The 19195-nt window shown below is 37.2% G+C and overlaps 1 protein-coding gene across 6 annotated transcripts in view; it reads right to left on the reverse strand.

Annotated features, from left to right (window-relative positions):
* Positions 1–5991: 5991 nt before the first annotated feature.
* Positions 5992–19195, reverse strand: part of RAPGEF6 (Rap guanine nucleotide exchange factor 6) — a 231694-nt gene continuing 218490 nt past the window's right edge. For 3 of the 6 annotated variants that reach the window (XM_007188521.2, XM_007188519.3, XM_057541079.1), the window contains 4 exons: positions 14550–14778; positions 12482–12984; positions 10080–10394; positions 5992–9447 (listed from right to left, as the gene is read on the reverse strand). In XM_007188521.2, coding sequence (XP_007188583.1) covers positions 9422–9447; positions 10080–10394; positions 12482–12984; positions 14550–14778 — 1073 coding nt within the window. In that variant the 3' untranslated portion in view covers positions 5992–9421. Of the gene's footprint in view, positions 9448–10079; positions 10395–12481; positions 12985–14549; positions 14779–14811; positions 17395–19195 lie in introns of those variants that run through there. The other 3 variants (XM_007188526.3, XM_057541080.1, XM_007188525.3) reach the window with 2 other exon arrangements.

Here is a 19195-nt window from a genome sequence, read left to right on the forward strand (position 1 = left end):
AAGATGCCACCAGAAAACTACTAGAGCTAATCAATCAATTTGGTAAAGCTGCAGGATACAAAATTAATGCACAGAAATCTCTGCCATTCTTATACACTAACAATGAAAAATCAGAAAGAGAAATTAAGGAAACACTCCCATTTACCACTGTAACAAAAAGAATAAAATACCTAGGAAAAAACCTGCCTAAGGAGGTGAAAGACTTGTACTCAGAAAGCTATAAAACACTGATGAAAGAAATCAAAGATGACATAAACAGATGGAGAAATAGACCATGTTCTTGGATTGAAATCAATATTGTGAAAATGACTACACTACCCAAAGCAATCTACAGATTCCATGCAACCCCTATCAAACTACCCATGGCATTCTTCACAGAATTAGTAAAAAAAAAAAAAAAAAAAAAAAATCTTACAATTCATATGGAAACACAAAACACCCAGAATAGCCAAAGCAACCTTGAGAAAGAAAAATGGAGTTGGAGGAATAAGGCTCCCCGACTTCAAACTGTACCACAAAGCTACAGTAATCAAGACAGTATGGTACTGGCACAAAAACAGAAATATAGATCAATGGAACAGTATAGAAAGCCCAGAGATAAACCCACGCACATATGGTCACCTAATTTACAACAAAGGAGGCAAGAACATACAACGGAGAAAAGACAGCCTCTTCAATAAGTGGTGCTGGGGAAACTGGACAGCTACATGTAAAAGAGTGAAATTAGAACACCACCGAACACCATACACAAAAATAAACTCCAAATGGATAAAAGGCTTAAATGTAAGACCAGACACTATAAAACTTTTAGAGGAAAACATAGGAAAAACACTCTTTGACATAAAGCACAGCAAGATCTTTTTTGACCCACCTCCTAGAATAACAGAAATAAAAACCAAAATAAACAAATGGGACCTAACTGCAAAGCAAAGGAAACCATAAACAAGATGAAAAGACAACCCTCAGAATGGGAGAAAATATCTGCAAACAAAGCAACTGACAAAGGATTAATCTCCAAAACATACAAGCAGCTCATGCAGCTCAATATCAAAAAAACAAACAACCCAATCCAAAAATGGGCAGAAGACCTAAATAGACATTTCTCCAAAAAAGATATACAGATTGCCAACAAACACATGAAAAGATGCTCAACATCACTAATCATTAGAGAAATGCAAATCAAAACTACAATGAGGTATCACCTCACACCAGTCAGAATGGCCATCATCAAAAAATCTACAAACAATAAATGCTAGACAGGGTGTGGGAAAGGGAACCCTCTTGCACTGTTGGTGGGAATGTAAACTGATACAGCCACTGTGGAGAACAGTATGGAGGTTCCTTAAAAAACTAAAAACAGAACTACCATATGACCCAGCAATCCCACTACTGGGCATATACCCTGAGAAAACCATAATTCAAAAAGAGACATGTACCACAATGTTCACTGAAGCACTATTTACAATAGCCAGGACACAGAACCAACCTAAATGTCCATCAACAGACGAATGGATAAAGATGTGGCACATATATACAATGAAATATTACTCAGCCATAAAAAGAAACGAAATCGAGTTATTTATAGTGACGTGGATGGACCTAGAGTCTGTTGTAGAGTGAAGTCAGAGAGACAAAAACATATCCGTAGGCTAACGCATATATATGGAATCTTAAAAAAAAAAAAAAGGTACTGATGAACCTAGGTGTAGGGCAAGAATAAAGAGGCAGACATAGAGAATGGACTTCAGGACATGGGGTGGGAGCGGGAAGCTGGGGCGAAGTGAGAGAAGCGTTGACATATATACACTACTGAACATAAAATAGTTGGCTGGTGGGAAGCAGCAGCATAGCACAGGGAGATCGGCTCGGTGCTTCGCGATGACCTGGAGGGGTGGGGTAGGGAGGATGGGAGGGAGGCTCAAGAAGGAGCGCATATGAGGACATGTGTATGCATATGGCTGATTCGCTTTGTTGTGCAACAGAAACTAACACAGTATTGGGAAGCAATTATACTCCAAAAAAGATTAAAAAGCAAAGAAGACAAAGATCACAGAAGAATCACACTGCAGCGTGGCACCACCTGGCGGTTCCAGTGCATTTTTAAATGACAGCTTCCCCCCAATTTAGCCCTGTTCTTGTTTCTTCCAAAAGATAGCTTTTGACCCTTGATCATCTGCCACCACACTCCAAATAGAAGGCAGCATGGCTAACACTTCCCTCATCATCAAATCCAAACTTACGTAGAGGTTTTTAATAATGAGATTAGGTACCTTTTCATGTTTATTAGATAGTTTCTCTTTTATGAAGTGCTTCTTTAATTCTTTTACCCACTTTTCTATTGGCTGCTCTTTTTCCTTTTTTTCTTTTTAAATTTATTTTATTTATTTATTTTTGGCTGCATTGGGTCTTTGTTGCTGCGCATGGGCTTTCTCTAGTTGCAGCGAGTGGGGGCTATGCTTCGTGGTGATGCACAGGCTTCTCACTGCAGTGGCTTCTCTTGTTGCAGAGCATGGGCTCTAGGCGTGTGGGCTTCAGTAGTTGTAGCACGCAGACTCCGTAGTTGTGGTTTGCGGGCTCTAGAGCGCAGGTTCAGTAGTTGTGACGCATGGGCTTAGCTGCTCCACGGCATGTGGGATCTTCCCAGACTGGGGCTCAAACCCGTGTCCCCTGCATTGGCAGGTGGATTCTTAACCACTGTGCCACCAGGGAAGCCCTGGATGCTCTTTTTCTTTTGATGGAAAGAAGTACTTTGTATATTCTGGATACCTGTGCTTTGAAGGGTATATAAATTACAGTATATTTTACATATATATACATACATACATACATATATATATTTTACTCTATGGCCTTTTGTTCTTTTAAATGGTGTTTTTTGGATGAACATGTTTTTAATTTTAAGACAGTCAAATATACCAATCATTTCCTTTATTTTTAGTGTTTTCTTATGAGGATCTTATTTAACAGATCCCTACTACTGCTGAGATTTTGTTATATAGTATTAGTGTTATTACTTCTATAAAATTTTGGTATAACACAGATAAGGCCATCCAGGACAAATTTTCTTTATGGAAAGGTTTTTAAATGACAGACTCAACTTCTTTAACAGTTATAAAACAACTAAATTTTCCTTCTTATTACAGTTTTGGTAAGTTTTGTTTTTCTATGTTTATTTCATCCACATTTTAATTATTCGAAGTGTCTATCTCTTTAATGACTATAATAATAATGACTGTTTATGTTTGTAACATTGGTTAGTTTTGCCATTTTTCTTTTTCCTTGATCATCCTCACCAAGAGTTTAGCATTAGTCTTTTAAAAGAATATACTGCTTTGTTAATCCTTTTTTTTTTACATGTTACATATTTCTGCTATTATTTTCTTCCATCTATTTGAATTTAATTTGCTATTATTCTGGTTTCTCAAGAAGAATGTTTAGCTAATTCATTTTTACCCTTTCTACTTTTCTAATATATGCACTTAAGGCTATACAATTCCTTTTAATCAAATCCAAAAGGTTTTGATATTCCTATTTTCATTCAGTTCAAAATAATTTCTACCTTCCAACGGGTTACTGGGAGGTACATTCTTTAACTTCCAAATTTTGTAATTTTTGTTACTAATTTCTCATTTAATTCTGTTGCAGACAGCCCTATGTGAGTCCAACCCTTTGAAATTTGTTAATAGTTTCTTTATGGCCCAATATATATGTTAACTTTGATAAATGCTCCATGATTACCTAGAAGTAATGTGTATCTTGCAGTTGTTAATTCAGTGTTTTATACAGGTTCATTAGATTAAGTGTGTTAGTTGTGTTGTTCCAATCTTCTATATCCTTACTGATTTGGGGGTGGGGCAGGGAGAATGTGGGTGTATGCTCTCATTTACTGAGAGACTTCTATTAAAATTTTATATGTGGATTTCTGCTTCTGGTCAAGATGGAGAAGCTACCACTTTACCCTCCTGTCTGAAACAATTGAAAAACTAGACAAAATGTATAAAACAATGCCACTTAATACCCTGGACACCAGGCACTGAAGAACAGTAATCCTTGAGAGCATAAGAAACAAAAAAAAGGGTGAGCCCTATACCATGGCCCCAGCTCACTGCCTGGAGAAAATTTCCAGGAGAATATAGAAAATTCAGAAGATTCTAAAACCTGTTGGGATTAATAAATGAATTGAGCAAGGTTGTTATATACAAGTCATTCTAAAACAATTGTATTTCAATACTCTAGCAACAAATAAAAAACAAAAGACCTAAAAAGACACTTCATAAAAGACAGTATCCAAATGGCCAGTAAGTATTTGAAAAGATGCTTAGCATTATTAGTAATTATAGAAATTAAAATTAAAACCACATAAAGATACCAGTACATACTCACCAGAACGCCTGAAATGAGAAAAATGAAAAATATCAAGTGTGGCAAGGATGATAGGATGATAGTTCCCTTCTGTGAACACTTGGAAAAACAACAGGCTGACCAGGCTGCTGGAGAGGAGGCCTCTGGGCCTCTCTTAACTTGGTTTAACAAATGCTTCTTGAAGGTAGTGAGACAGGGCTCACAGTTCCCGTGGTGTACTTATGGACCACTATATCCTTTAATTGCAGGTTCTGGGTCCTCAAAGTCAGACAAAAACAGTAGCATGTATTAACTTTCCTAGGGCTGCTGTTAACACATTACCAAAAATGGGGTGGTTGAAACAACAGGCGAGAAGACCAAAATCAAGATGTTGGCAGGGTGGCGCTTCCTCTGGAGGCTCTAAGGAAGGACCTCTTCCTTGTATCTTCTAGTTCCTGGTGGCTGTTAGCATTCTGCTGCCCACGGCTACAACTCTCTGCCGGCTTCAGAGTGCCTTCTCCTCTGTGTTATCTTCCTTTGCCTCTCTAAGGACACTTGTGATAGCACTTAGGGCCCACCCAGAGAATCCAAAGTAATTGCCTCATCTCAGAATGCTTAACTTAATTAAATCTGCAAAGACCCTTTTCAGTAACCTTTAAAGTTCCAGGGATTAGAGCTTGATATTTTTAAGTAGTTATTATTCAACCTACTACAATTGTGTTTAATATTTTCAAAATAAAGGAATAAACTAGTAACTGTGGAGAGAAGATCAGGGGAAGGAGTGGCCCTGAGGAAACGTTGGTGTGTGTGTGTTGGGAGGGGGTAAACTGGGAGGAGGTAGAAGAAGCCTTACCTAGCAGGGGAGTAATATTCTCTGGGTACAGAGGAGCGACTGGGAAACTTTACAAAAGAGTACTAAAGGAGAATTTCCCCCTTCTTTTCCAGGGTCCTAGGATCTGATCCCAATAAATAAATTACTGCACTTACATGTAAAAGCACTTCCTGAAGGAGTGGGCAGTAGGCATGCTGTGGTAGACCGAGCTAGCTGCCCATTCAATATCCATTCTTTCCTTCTTCACTGAAAAGAATATCACTTTTATTTGGAGCCATCCACTGCTCAGCTAAAAAAGTTCATTTCCCAGGTTTCCTTGCAGCCACTGGTCATGTGACAGTTTTGACTAGTGGGAGGTAAGCAGAATTATGCAAGTGGAGTTCTAGAAAAGCTGTTGTTTTGCTAATAAAAGGGATACACATTTGCACCTTTCCTGCAAACCTTTCCTTCTTGAAGCACTGCGCTGATGCCCTCAGGTGTAAACGTCAGAATCCCTGAGACCACAACAGAACTGTAGAATCCCCGTATCAGCCCTAAACAGTCTGCCAGTAAACTTTTCTGTTATAAAAGAAAAACACTCCAATAGGGTTCAAGCCACTGTTAAACTTCGTTTGTAGTCGAATACACTTTTAAAAAACTAAACAAAACAATAGCTAGGTGTTTCACAGATACCATAATGTCAACCATAATTATTGGACAATTCCAATTTCTCTGGAGACTTAAAACAAAAAATGCCTTCACACCAATGCAGGTCCCAGACTGGTCCTCTTGAATGACTGGGTGTAACCTGCTCCCACACATTAGCCATAAAGTGCAGAGAAGGTTAATTAGATTCTTTATTGATTCCACCAATGTATTAGTAGATATGATAATAATAAATGGTACTTTTACATTCTCTTAACCAAAAATATAACAAATATTTACACTCAATAAAAATACAAAAAGCATACAGAGGCACTGTCTTTCTAAAAGACATAAGTTTAAGAGGTATCAAAAAATAGGAGACAAACATTGCTTGTTACAGGACACTTTACAATCACTGAATTGTGCAGTATAATTGCTATTTGATTATTATGACTGTGCAGTTTTGTTTTTGTCCTTTGCTGATCAGCTCACGTTTCAATTTTAAAAGGTTAAGTACAACTGTATTCTGTGTATCAAAAGTAAAGAAGCCTTAAAAAAGCACAACAGAAATTAAAGATGAACTGGGGTTCAAGTTTAAATTTGAAAATGTACTGTGACACTTTTTTGAAGATTTATCCCTTTGCTATATCGCATTTACGGTAATACTAAAGGGATACATCTACTTTAATATCACATTTTTTAGAAATGTATGTATCAGAATAATAATCAGAGTCTTAAATATACAAGGAAACTCTTTCTCCCCTTCTTTTTAAAGGGGAGAAAACACTTTGTAAAAATTAGAATTGTTCTTGGATATCTCCATGATTACTGTCACATTTCAAGCCTAGGAGAGATTCTCAAGGTGGTTATGCAGATGATAACAATGCGACATCACCCTCAAGAAAAACCATTTAAAGGCTTTTTCTCCCCAAATATCATACTGCAAGTAACCATTTGGAGAAAGTAAGACTCTATTAAATTACAATAAACCTTTATGGAAGTATATATTGGATTTACTAATTCTCCAAATCTTTCATTATGCAGAGATTTTTTTGTTGAAACTTATTATTTGGCAAAAGTTTGCAGTGAGGATTTACTGCTTCAATAGCCCTGGCAGATTCAGAGTTGTGGTACAACGAGGGCACAGATCTCTTCAGTATACTTATAAATTTATAAAATAAAAACAAATGGGCATTTTGAATTGGAGCAAGTATAGGTTAAGGCGTCTCTTGTTCTAGTCACGTGACAAATTAAGAGAAGGCAGGAATGTACCGTAAATTAGAATATTATAAGATCAAAACGCCACGATATTTTAAGGGATAAATACATATCAAACTAGAAAGCATTTGGCTTTAGTTCTTGATCAATGTGATCAGCTGATCCAAACACTCACATTTCAAGCTACAGGAAACAAAGGCAGCTACAAGGTGCAAGTCCAAAACCACAAGCCTCTGACTCTCTGTGCAAGATATTATCCACAACATTGAGGACAATGATGGAGAAGGCTCCCATCTGGTTTGAAAGACCTGCTAAAAAAACAGATACTGTGCAAACAGCACATTTTTCTGGGGAGTGGATAAAAAATGGTGAGAATAAATACCCAAACTGGATAAAAAGATGGTTGTAGCAAAAATATCTTTCACTTTGTTTTGCTCTGGACATGAAAATAATATTGTGTAAATCAGTGAAAGAAAACTTTATGATCACAGGACCACTGTTTATAGATCAAACCTTTACAATGTGACTTTCAAACCAGGATTTTTGATCCAGGTTACTTTCCATTTCAATGGGCCAAGAAAGCTATGAAGCCAACTAGCCTCATTCTAACATACCTGGGGTTAATTTCTAAGGCTTAAGTTTCGTATTTACAATTTTTTGCCCTTGGGAATTTTTCAGACATGTTATTTTTCCCAAAATGAAGAAATTATCATTTTGATAGAAAAGATGGACTACTGCCATTTACCAGTTGGAACTGATTTACGATTTTAAAATGAAGGAAATAGGAGGATGATAGAGAGAAGGAAGAGAGAGCTAGGAAAAAATGAGAACAAACTTTTCAAAAGGAAGTAGTAACCCAACGAAATCCTATAAATTCACATATGGATAACCATTCAGAAGTAAACCTATTTTTGGCTCCAAGTTGATCTGGGTAGTACACATTAATGGCTTTGGCTTTTTTTTTTGGTAGTCACATAAGTTTATTAACCTTTCACTTGCCTTTACACTAAAAAACAAATGAAAAAATTTAAACTTAAGATGTAGAAAAACATCATACTTAAATCTTTTTTAAATGCGGAAAGTCTACCTCATCCAGTAAACAGTCATTGAAATTTTAACTAAATACTTAAGAGTGCCACGCCCAACAGGCTGTTAAATATATATATCTCCTTCCTCTCAAGGCCTAAAGTGAAAACCGAGAAATAATCATTTCCATAATTCTAGCTCCTCTTTCCCCCACAAAATTTTCAACCAATTATAGACCTTGGTGTGCTAATGAGCTTTACCTGCAGCCAACTGGGAGCTGCAGGGTTTATGAAGATTAAAAACAGCCTTGTGCTGTGAGATGGGGGTTGGGTGGTGGGTGCTGCAGAACACCTCATAAAGCTAAATTGATCTTCATGACTATTACCGCCAAAGGTAACATGTCCTTTAAAAAAACTCCATATTTGAGTTGTGAAAAATTTTAGGTATGGGTTTCTACAGAGTAGAACTGTCTAGAACTCATTCTCTATTTACTGCATTTATACTTACAGCTACAGTTAGACAGAGAATGACTTTCACTTCAGAAAGAACTGGTATACATGTTATGTAAGATAAACATTTCATTCTTTGGAAATTAGAGTTGCTACACACCCCATCATACCCCTTCCTTTTCCCAAGAGACTGCTAAGACCCTGTGGTAGCTTCATTTGGCTTTCCAAATCCTGACCAGCAGATGGCAGTATTCTCCTTCCTAACACCTCAACAGCAAAGGGATTCCTGTTCCACTCAAACTGAGACCCTACATTTCGTTGGTGCTATATAGATGGTTACATCTCTGTATAGATCAAACATATCATCCTGTAAAGATGGCTTCAGTTTGGTCAGATCAGAGACAGTTTTATGGCCTCAAACATGAACATCAATTAACAAGAGCTCCCAAATACAAACAAAACCACAAAACTTCAAATAATAAGTTACTTTTCAAATACATAAAAATATCCTTGGTATTGGCAGACATTCTGAATTTGTCTGTTAACCCAAGCTATGGCTTGAAAATACTACCGCTACTACTATCTTAAAAATAACATGTTAAAGGAAAATCTATAGTGATATATATGGGGAGGACTCGAGTTTGAATTTGTTCTAGTAACTGTGGTCCCAAGGCAGGTCTGGTGTGCAAAGCGAAGACTGGTATCCAGGCACAACATCCATAGCTGAGGAAACTATGCATCTGCAGGGATTAAATGAAAGGAAGCATGATTCAGGGCTATCTCATTGCTCAGAGTACAGGGAATAAAACCTCTGGGTTAGCAGCAGGAGCAGCGAGTTATTTGTTGGCAACGGCCTGCAGAATTGTGAGTTGGTTCTGCCCACTCCTTCCTCCGTGACTTTCAGTAGACTTCAATCAGGTCAATCCAAAGGCTACACTGCTGAAACCTGTTCGTTTTCTGAAAATAATAGAAACACAGTTAAGCGGTAGGTCAGCATATTAATGAAGATCAACTAACAATCCAGTTATCTGTTTAAAAAATTAGTCAATTTCAATTAAAGAAATCCTCTCAAATATCCCATCAAAGGCCAGATTTTATTGTAATGACATTTTTGAGTTCTGATCACACTGAAGGCTAACAATCAACTGGAATTTCAGAACTGTTTTTTAACCACTTTATTACTAGATTGTTTAAAAGGATAAAATTCATTTATTGCCAAAATTGCAAAGTTGGTCAAGAGTTCTGCTAATAAGAGGAACTCTATCAAACAGCATGATTTCAGATAATTTGACATTTTGATACTTGGAGTTTCAAGTGTCCATGCATTAGTGTAAAACACAACTCTACCAATGTCAAGTGCCTCCTCTTAAAATTATCCTTTTACACTGAGCTGCTATCTATTAAATACAATCAGCTTGCCCTCTCCATTTACAAAAAACACACCGTCGTATTTAGGCATTTCTTTTTCTAACAGAGATTTCTAAAGCAGTTAAAGAAGACATTTCTGATTATGTGAAATACCAGAGTAAAGACCATTCAATGTGTTTAGCAATTCATTTAAGAGCCATTAAGGTAGTTTGTCAACATACCATCTGCTTCGCTATCTGCGTCAGTCACATCTGCTAGTTTAGGATGGGATGGCTGCAAATTATGCCTCTGAGGCTGAGTTATGATCTTCGATGGAACACAGGCCACAGGGTTGCTACTGAGCGAAGCTGGTGGCAGTCTAGAGAGGCTGTTATGCATCATCTTTGACCTCTGCACTGCCACACTATAATCTGGAGGTTTTAGGTGTAGGTGGGGTCCTTCCTTTAGGTCTGCTAAAGGAATCCCCATGTATCCTGGAGGAGTGGGAGGTGGCTCGCTATACCTACCCTCCTTCTTGGGTGAGGTGACACAGTACACTGGCGTGAAAAACAAGCAATGGAAATGTTAATGAAAAATACAAGAAATGGAAAAAAACATACTGAAACTTATTACAATGACAAAATAGAACTTTAAAACTGACAAAATGAATATATTTGAACACAATGGCAGCAGGTTAAAAACACTTTTAATAAGCTTAATAAACATGATATTTAAACTTGTTTTTAAAATACATAAATTACATTGGGTTTTACAAACATTAAATAGAATGAGACAGTTGAAGGAGATGACATTGATGACAAGCTTCCTCCTTTCACAGGTCAGACCACAAATCACAGAAGTGTGTGACAAATTCCTCAAGGAATACAAGCCCCAAAGGTGAATGAGTCAGAGACATTTAAGAACTCACCCTGAACATCTATACTCTATTAAATGGGGGGATTTTCACAGAAATGACGTTTAGGCCCTCTACTTAAGTGCTATTTCACGTCAGTGCTGGCATATAAACAACTTTAAAGAGGAACTAATTCCTTCAAAGACCTTATTCCTAGCCTCTGCTCTATGATTAAGTGAGAAGAAAAGCCATAATTTTAGGAAATCCATCTTAAATTAAGTTTCTCTGATTTTCAGTGGACATGAAAAATAATGGTGACTTAAAATCTTTTGCCCTAAGTTTGTACACCCTGGGTCTAAGGCAAAGCTACAAAAAGCATCAGAAATAAGTTAAAAAGGAAGTTCCATGAAATTAAGACCAATCCACAAGACTCACAGGACAAATGGCTCTGAGTATCTTGATCATTAAGTAACTTTTAAAATACAAACACTATCTATATACAAGAAGAATAAATTAAAAAGGATCATTAAATTCTCCCCTTAGAGAATCAAGTTTGCCGATGCTGAAATTTCTACAACTCTACCAGTAAAATCTGCATGTAGTATCAAGGTCAGAAAGGATTTCCATTCCCATCTGAGGAGAATGGAGTGGGGAGGGGGTGGAGAGGTTGTGAAAAGAAGACAAGAATGAAGAATGTAAGTGATTTGCCCAGAGTCAGCTAGAAATGAACAACAAAAAATTTTTTAATCTATTTTCCCAAATGGATAAGAAGAGAAAGATTTTACATCCTTGCACACACATGCTTGTATATCCATATAACAATTATCTAAAAGGCTTTAATAAAAAATCCTTGGAGAAAAATGAATGAACTAAAAAATCCAACCTATAATGAAACTTGACAAGTAAAAAATAAATATGCTAAAAAAAGCACGTGTCTTTCATATTTTTAGTAGTTTAAATTGACATCACGAATATAGTATAAAGAGTTGATTATGATAATATTGATTCAAAGTACAGTCACTCCACATAAGAAAAAAACCACAGGTGCTATTATATCTAAGTACTTATATAAACTCAAGAATAAGGAAAAAAATGTATTTGACGGCCAAATACTAAAAGAATACACCAAGAAAGCTGTGCATGGTTAGAATGGAATCCACAAACAGAAGCTGGCACACCCATGATATGTGCTAGGAGGGTATAATGAAAAATGTTTGGGTCTTCTTTTTTTTTGGCTGCATCGCGTAGCATGTGGGATCTTAGTTCCCTGACCAGGGATGAAACCCGTGCCCCCTGCAGTGGAAGCGCAGAGTCTTAACCACTGGACTGCCAGGGAAGTCCCTGTTTTGGACTTCTTTATCACACTTTTTCCACCACTTGTACTACTTAAAAGCAGTATCAGATTCAAAGTTTCTACCATGTATGCAAAGCAAGTAGGGTCCAAACAATTTATGAGGTGGCAAAGAGAATAATCCCTTTATTACTACTGCACAGTAATGCAATAATATTTTCTTAATTAAACCAAAAAGATCTCAAAAGCAAAACAAGACATATAAACCTGTCCCCCTTATTAAATTCCTGCATGTCAGCTTTTTCATTTTAAATGGCTTGAATATCTGCCCTAAAGCCCTTGAGAAATCATGAACTTTTTGAAAATAATTTGCATGTGGAGGGAGGAAAGAGAGATTAGAGTAAGAGAAGGGAATTTTCCAAGAATAAAATTCTGGGCCAAGGTCACTTTACCACTTAAATTCTAAATGCCACAGATATGACAAAGAACACACAACTTACCAATCAAGCCCTTTTCTGTACTCGAAGTAACAGTTTTATAAACGGGGTCGATGCTGTCCTTGTGGTCCAAGCCTTCAGCTGACTCAGCTGGGGTGCTCTCCAACACTCTCCGTTTAACTGTCCCATAGTTTGGTTCGTATGTATCAGACAGAGAACTAGAAGAAGCCCAACTCTGCCTCATCTGATTAGTCTCTAGGCTTCCTTTACACTGACCACAAGTTCGAGAGCAGCCTTTAGGACAGGTACAGGGCTCACAGTCAGTGGGTTCAACTTCAGCTATGGGACCATCCAAGTGGGTATGTCGATAAGAGTTCAAAAAATCCCAGCCTTTTGGGTTTGGAAGGCTTTGGAAGTTGTCATGGGAGCTGCTTGAACAGGAAGTCCAACTTCCACGACCACTATCAGCTGCTTCTATAATGATATGCTCGTGAGAAATCTCGTCATTGCTCATAGAAGATGAGACAGCTAAATTCTTGATTAGTGATGGCTTTGAGAGTGTCCACCTAAAATTGGAGATACACAATTAAAAGTAATTTACTGGCTTAATGGAAAAATTTTCTTCAGTCCATTGCAAGTACAAGAGACTATAGAACATGCATCACAAGTGTTTAATGCCAACATAACCTTGTGGAAAAAAATGACACTGTAATCAATCATTAACATTAATGTTAATACTTAGCTCGAAACATACACTGAAGAAACTCAAATACTTAACAAGGTTTCCTCAGAATTTTTCTTGAATTATTATGAAAGATGAGGTTTGAAATGAATAAAATTAAGTATACATTTTCATTCTTGGTCAACATAATGCAACACTAGATTCTCTCCATGCACACAGAATTAAGAATCCTCAATTACAGGAACCATGTTTTATTTTTCAGTGTCTCTGAGGTACCAAGGAAACAGCAACTTCCCCAGTTACCTACTACTAAATGAATTCTATCGTTTATAGCAAGGGTTCTCAAACTTAGTTTCAAGGACCAAATCAAGCCAACAGCCTGTTTTTTTATGGTCTTGAGCAAAGCATGGTTTTTACGTTTTAAAGGGTTTAAACAAAATGGAACAAAATACTACAAAGATTTTGAGACAGAGACCATATGCAGCCTGCAAAGCCTAAAATATGTACTCCTTTAAATGGGCCTTTACCTGCCCACCCCCCAAAAGGTTTGTGACTCCCTGATTTATAGTACAGAGCACATAGAGCAGGGATCAGCAAACTAGAGCCCAAGGGCAAATCCAGCCCTCTACCTGTTTTTGTAAATAAACTTTTATTGGGACACAGCATGCCCATTTGTTTACAAATTGTCTAAGGCTGTTCTGAGGCAACAATAGCAGGGTTGAGCAATTGCAACAGAGAGTTTACAGCCAGCTACGTCTACAGTATTTACTATCTAACTTTTACAGAAACAGTTTGCTGACTCCTGGTCTAGAGAACCATAGTTTAGACACCTTTACAAGTATGATGATAATACTTCACTATATCTTAAATTTTTCATATTAAAGTGTACCAGATTTAACAGTATCAGTTTAGAATCAACTTTCTCAGTGCTTTCTGAAGATTTCCATTTTGTTTGATTCTAAATAGAAATTTAGAGTTAACTTTTTTTTTTAAATTGACTTTTTGCTAGCTGATAATTCTTACTCTCCAAATCATACTTTGAGAGAGTAAGGATCAAGGACTAGTCCTACTCTCCCAATCTGTCTACAACGTTTATAGCACTGAGGGTACTTCCCATTACACACGCTTTTTGAGCAATCTCTAACCTTACAGCCAGAATGCAAGAACTACTTCCCACCTACCAATAGCATCTTCACTTTGAGTTCTTATTGATCGAAAAGATACATGATGTAAGTTACTTGAATCCAGTAACACTTAAAAAATGAGCACCCATATATCTTTCAAAATAGTACTTATTTGCATATTCAGTATAGAGAATACATGCTTGGTTCTCCTGTTCTTTCAACTACCCCTTTGGTGGGGGTGGTTTTAGGTTCAAATTAGGGAGCACTGCTTGCAGTGGCCACTCGGCTAGGGTTTTGTGATGTGAACCCAGGCAAGGATGTTTACCCAGGGCCAGGCTGACTATGGTCTCCTATCCCTGAGGAGTGCTCTGTCTTTTCAAATGCTCCAGTGGATTCAGGGACTGCCACAGCCTGGGAGGAACACCGTTCATCCTGTAGAGCTGCAGACATGGAGTCAACAGAGCAATTGCTCACAATGCTGGACCGTGAAGAAATCTCACTATGGCTGGAGTCAGACAAGTTGTCAGATTTAGCTGATGGTATAAGTGTATAACCTGAATGAGAGAAGACAATTGATCAAACTACAAAACAAGGGAACGGGAGTGGGGAGGGTCAGGGAGAGGACAAAGAAAAATATAAAAAGAACAAAACATAAAGTGAGTATCAATGTCAATTTCCATCTATGTAGATGTAATGGTGCCGATTTTCTGTACATGTTCCTTTACATATCCATTCACCTACCTACCCACACGGCACCAATCTAATTCCAAATTCAAGAAATAGAAAGTCAAAACCCAGTATTACTGAGAAAACTAGTTCAAAGGTAAATCTGCCCCAGGCTTTCACATAGCTACAAGCATTTAATAAAACAAGAGGCATTAAATATATTACAAAACATTAAAAAGTAGACATCTTGAACTTCTCAACTTCTTTTTAACCCTATGTCCCCTCCCCTTTGATTAATATAAATATTTCAAGGCCTGACCTGAGTGTCCAAAACACCACCTCGAGGCAGGGGTATGTAAGGGGAGTCAGGACTCAAGGGAAAGAATTTTATTTTTGTTTTTTCAAACTGCAAATACCCTAGATATTTTGCTTTTGTCACCTAAGAAGTCTTGCCCCAAGTTAAAAGCCATTGTTTTAGTATTTTTAAATAAATTGTTTAGATTTGGACTTACTCTTATACCTAGTTTCCTTTTTCTTCACCAATTTAGCAGAATATTACATTAAACAGCTGAACTGACAGATTTACAAGAATGTAACATGAAAAAACCCAGCATCTACCTGTTTTAAATTGCTCTATGACTTACTGCACAGCAGATATAGCTAGAGAGATTTTCTTTAGCATTCTCTGGAATGAAGGGGTGGAGATGGAGTAAGGTGGAAGGTTCCAAAAACAAATCTGCAGCATGATAGTTAATGTACACAATCGTCTGTTTTGGTAACTGTTAGAAAAATAACCAAACTTCTTTTGTTGAGAAATAAAGAAAATGCTGTAGTAATCCCAGCAAGGAGTAGGTCTCAAAGAAGTAAACAATTATCTTCTTGTTCACTGAGAGAAGAATGAGGTTGATTAGGTGCATGACCTTTGGGTCCATTCCTAGAAATCTCAAGAAGAACTATAGGCTTTACACTCACATATAGCTCAAGTTATTACAAAAAAATTGTTGAATAATAACTTTATTAATTAGTGTCATTAACTATTTCAAAAACAAAACTTAAGACTCAGAAAATGTGTGATCTGCATTTGGCTTTTGTGCCAGGCACAGGACAAGCCAAGGCAAGTCAGTCTCTTGACTCCTACCCCAGTTCTCTGATCTTGGGATCACTGCTATTTCTCAGTGCCCTTCATGAAATGATCGGTCAATTTTCAAGAGGACCAAGAAAATGGATGTGGTAAATAAACTAAAAAAAATTCTTCCTCAAAAGAAAAAGTCATTGTTCTTTTAACCTGGGGGACAGACTTGCTTTACTGTTTTAAAAATAATTTCATTCTTATGTCTGTTAGATCAGTACTTGTCAAATATAATTAACTCTAAGAATTACCTGGAAGGCTTATCAAAGTACACATTCTTGGGCCTATTTCTGGCAATTCAAATTTACAAGGTCTGCAGTGGGACACAGTAAGTTTTTAACAAGTTCCCCAGATGTTTTTGAACCTGCTATGTTAGACTATCTCCTCCCTCCTCTGATCAGAGTATATATGAAAAGTGGATGATATAAAAAAGTTTATGTGGACAAGATACAGTTTCTTGCCTTCCAAACACTTCACTTTAGCTTGTAAAGTAGTTGCAGTAATAAGATAGCAACACAATTATCTAAGGCAAAGGTTCTGATCAGATTGTTACTGGGGGATTTAATGTAGAAGTAAATACTGGTTCCTAAAAAGCCTCCTCTACTTATTGCACTCACAGACCCAACTGCTACCAGCAGGAAATAAAGCCAACTACAGAAAACAAGAGTATTAAGTTTACTAACATTAGCAAAATAACATATGTACAAATAAGGCACTTTAAACGGATACGATTTTGTTGTTGGAGGACCTGTAACACTAATCATAAAATGCTCATAAATAGTATTTTAATAAGTTGTCTGTCTGAGCCTTATTTGACAAATGACTTAATTTAAGCTACATTTACATTAATAAATGAAAACAAATTTCACACTAAAATTAAGTAAGGAACTTCATCAGAGTGTCTTTCTCCTTTTAGACTTGAATCGCGTATAGAAGCAGTTTAAAGTGTTACTGTTGCCTCGGCTATTTGAATTGAAGATGTCATTCCCTTTCTCATCTTTGATGTTGCTTCCAACATCCTTCACTTTCTCACAGCTTTCTGTAGCTTGATTGAGATCTGCGTCCTCTTTTTTGCTGTTGGCTAGTCTCTCCCTTGAAAGAGTTCTTTCCCTAAATCTTCTAAACGGGGATGTCATTCTTTTTCTGGCTGTGTTCTCACAACTTGTCCTGTCTCTATTCTCCTCAGTGGCCTTCTCGGTCCTGTCTGTTCTTTTGGCTGTGCTCCTGGTAATCTGTTGGATTTTCTTTTGCAAGTAAACCCCACCTATTCCGGGGCAGCTGTGGCCACTGATCTTGGTGCTGGACTCACGGGGAGGGGATGAGGAAGACCCTGAGAGGCGCAGCAGGATGCTGTGATCAGATATGATACTGCCAACTGGAGGGAGAGATGCAAAAACCCTGTCATGGTCAATTAATTCTTTCCAATTAATCACAATTAGCCTGGTTTTATAACATTTCACTATTAAAAAATTCTAACATCTTGACAATATCTGAAAAACTGAAATCTAGCAACATATTTTTTAATGCATGGAGATTCTACTATATAGCATAAACAAGACAGAACACAGGAGAAAGGTTACCTTGATCAGAATAAGCTGGTAATAAAAAATTGCTGAAAGTAACCCAAGCTGGTAAAATCATAAGCCAAAATATGACAAGAGTATCAAATAACCAGAATTATTTCTCAAAAGTAACTATGTCTAGAATTTTCAGGCAGATTCTACTAAGAAAAAGCTTAGCAAAAATCAGATAGGACATATAAATAGTATATACAATAGATGTATTTATAAAGCACAATTTCTGATCCTATTTTCTCTACAAGGCAGAGAGGTTGCCTGCCTGAAGCATTGGGGAAGATAAAGGTTAAGGCCTCTTGATGTCTCACTTTTTCAGTTCTTTCTTGTTTAAATTCTCCTTTTAAAAATCACAAACGTAGGCTTATTTTCTTAACTGTTAGAAAACAAAGAACTATTCCAAAGTATAGCAAGAACTAGAAACAGATTCTAATAACATACTCTTAGTTTAATGACATTTTTGTTCAATCACGGACCACTGGCAAAAACCTGTCTATGGAAATAAACAAGCAGAAATAGTTTTGAAGAAAAGAATTTTCTCAGATTTCTAAGGATTCAGATCATGACTATGACAGGCTCACAAATCTATAAACATCATGGTCAACTGTTGGCCACATACTGAAAGACACAATAGAGAAAAGACTTCTCTATTCCAGTGGTTAAAATGCATTTGTTTGGAATAAGAGCAATGGGGAAATTCCTGTTCCTAACACCTCTTCCCACAAGTCACACTGACCCATAAAACACCAAATCCAATTCAACTAGTTTCCTGGTTAGAGCACTGTCTATAATGGGACCTCTGGAGGGTGTAAAGATGTTCCGAAAGAGCATTAAGAGCATATGGACATTGTTCATCTGGACCATCTGTGTGAACAGGCACTGTTCCCAGCCCCAATTCTTGGGACCTGATAAAGGGTACTCTGGATAGGATACACACATAGTAAAGAGATGAAAGATATCTGTGTGCCTTCCCGAATCATATATGAGCTGTATACAACAGGAACGGAAACCTGTGTTTTACAAACACATCTATTATGTATACTTTTATATGTCCTATTCGATTTTTACTAAGCTTTTCTTAGTAAAACCTGAATGAAGATTCTAGCCAGTCTCAGCTAAGTAAAGAGGGTCAGTAATGAAGTTATACTGCCCTGGAGTGGCAGCAGGGAAGAAGAAGAGAAACTCAGATTTACTAAACACTCACCACGTCTCAAGCGTTACAGATATTATTTCATTTAATCCTTAAATAAGGTCCTAAAATAGGTGGTCCCTAACCCATCTTATAGACAGGAGACCTGACCTTATAAATCAGTTGCTTGTAATAACACAGCCGTCACCGGGGACAGAGTCAGGATTCAAACTAAGGTCTGGCATCACTGTACCACTCTGCTGTCACATAGTCAGCAAAAATAAAAAAGAACCCTCAAAAGTGAGGGAAACTTAGAACACAGGAGCTGAGGAAAGCTCTGGAAGCTTCTCCTTCCTGCTAGAATTCGTTAACTTGTCTTCCCTCTGACCATGTACCATTTTGTACTGTGTTTATTCAAGGATGTAATTTTTTTACATCTGTGAAATGCCATGACTAAGGAGTGTTTTTGCCAG

This window comes from Balaenoptera acutorostrata, chromosome 2, assembly GCF_949987535.1.
Source record: "Balaenoptera acutorostrata chromosome 2, mBalAcu1.1, whole genome shotgun sequence".
NCBI classification, from domain to species: domain Eukaryota; kingdom Metazoa; phylum Chordata; class Mammalia; order Artiodactyla; family Balaenopteridae; genus Balaenoptera; species Balaenoptera acutorostrata.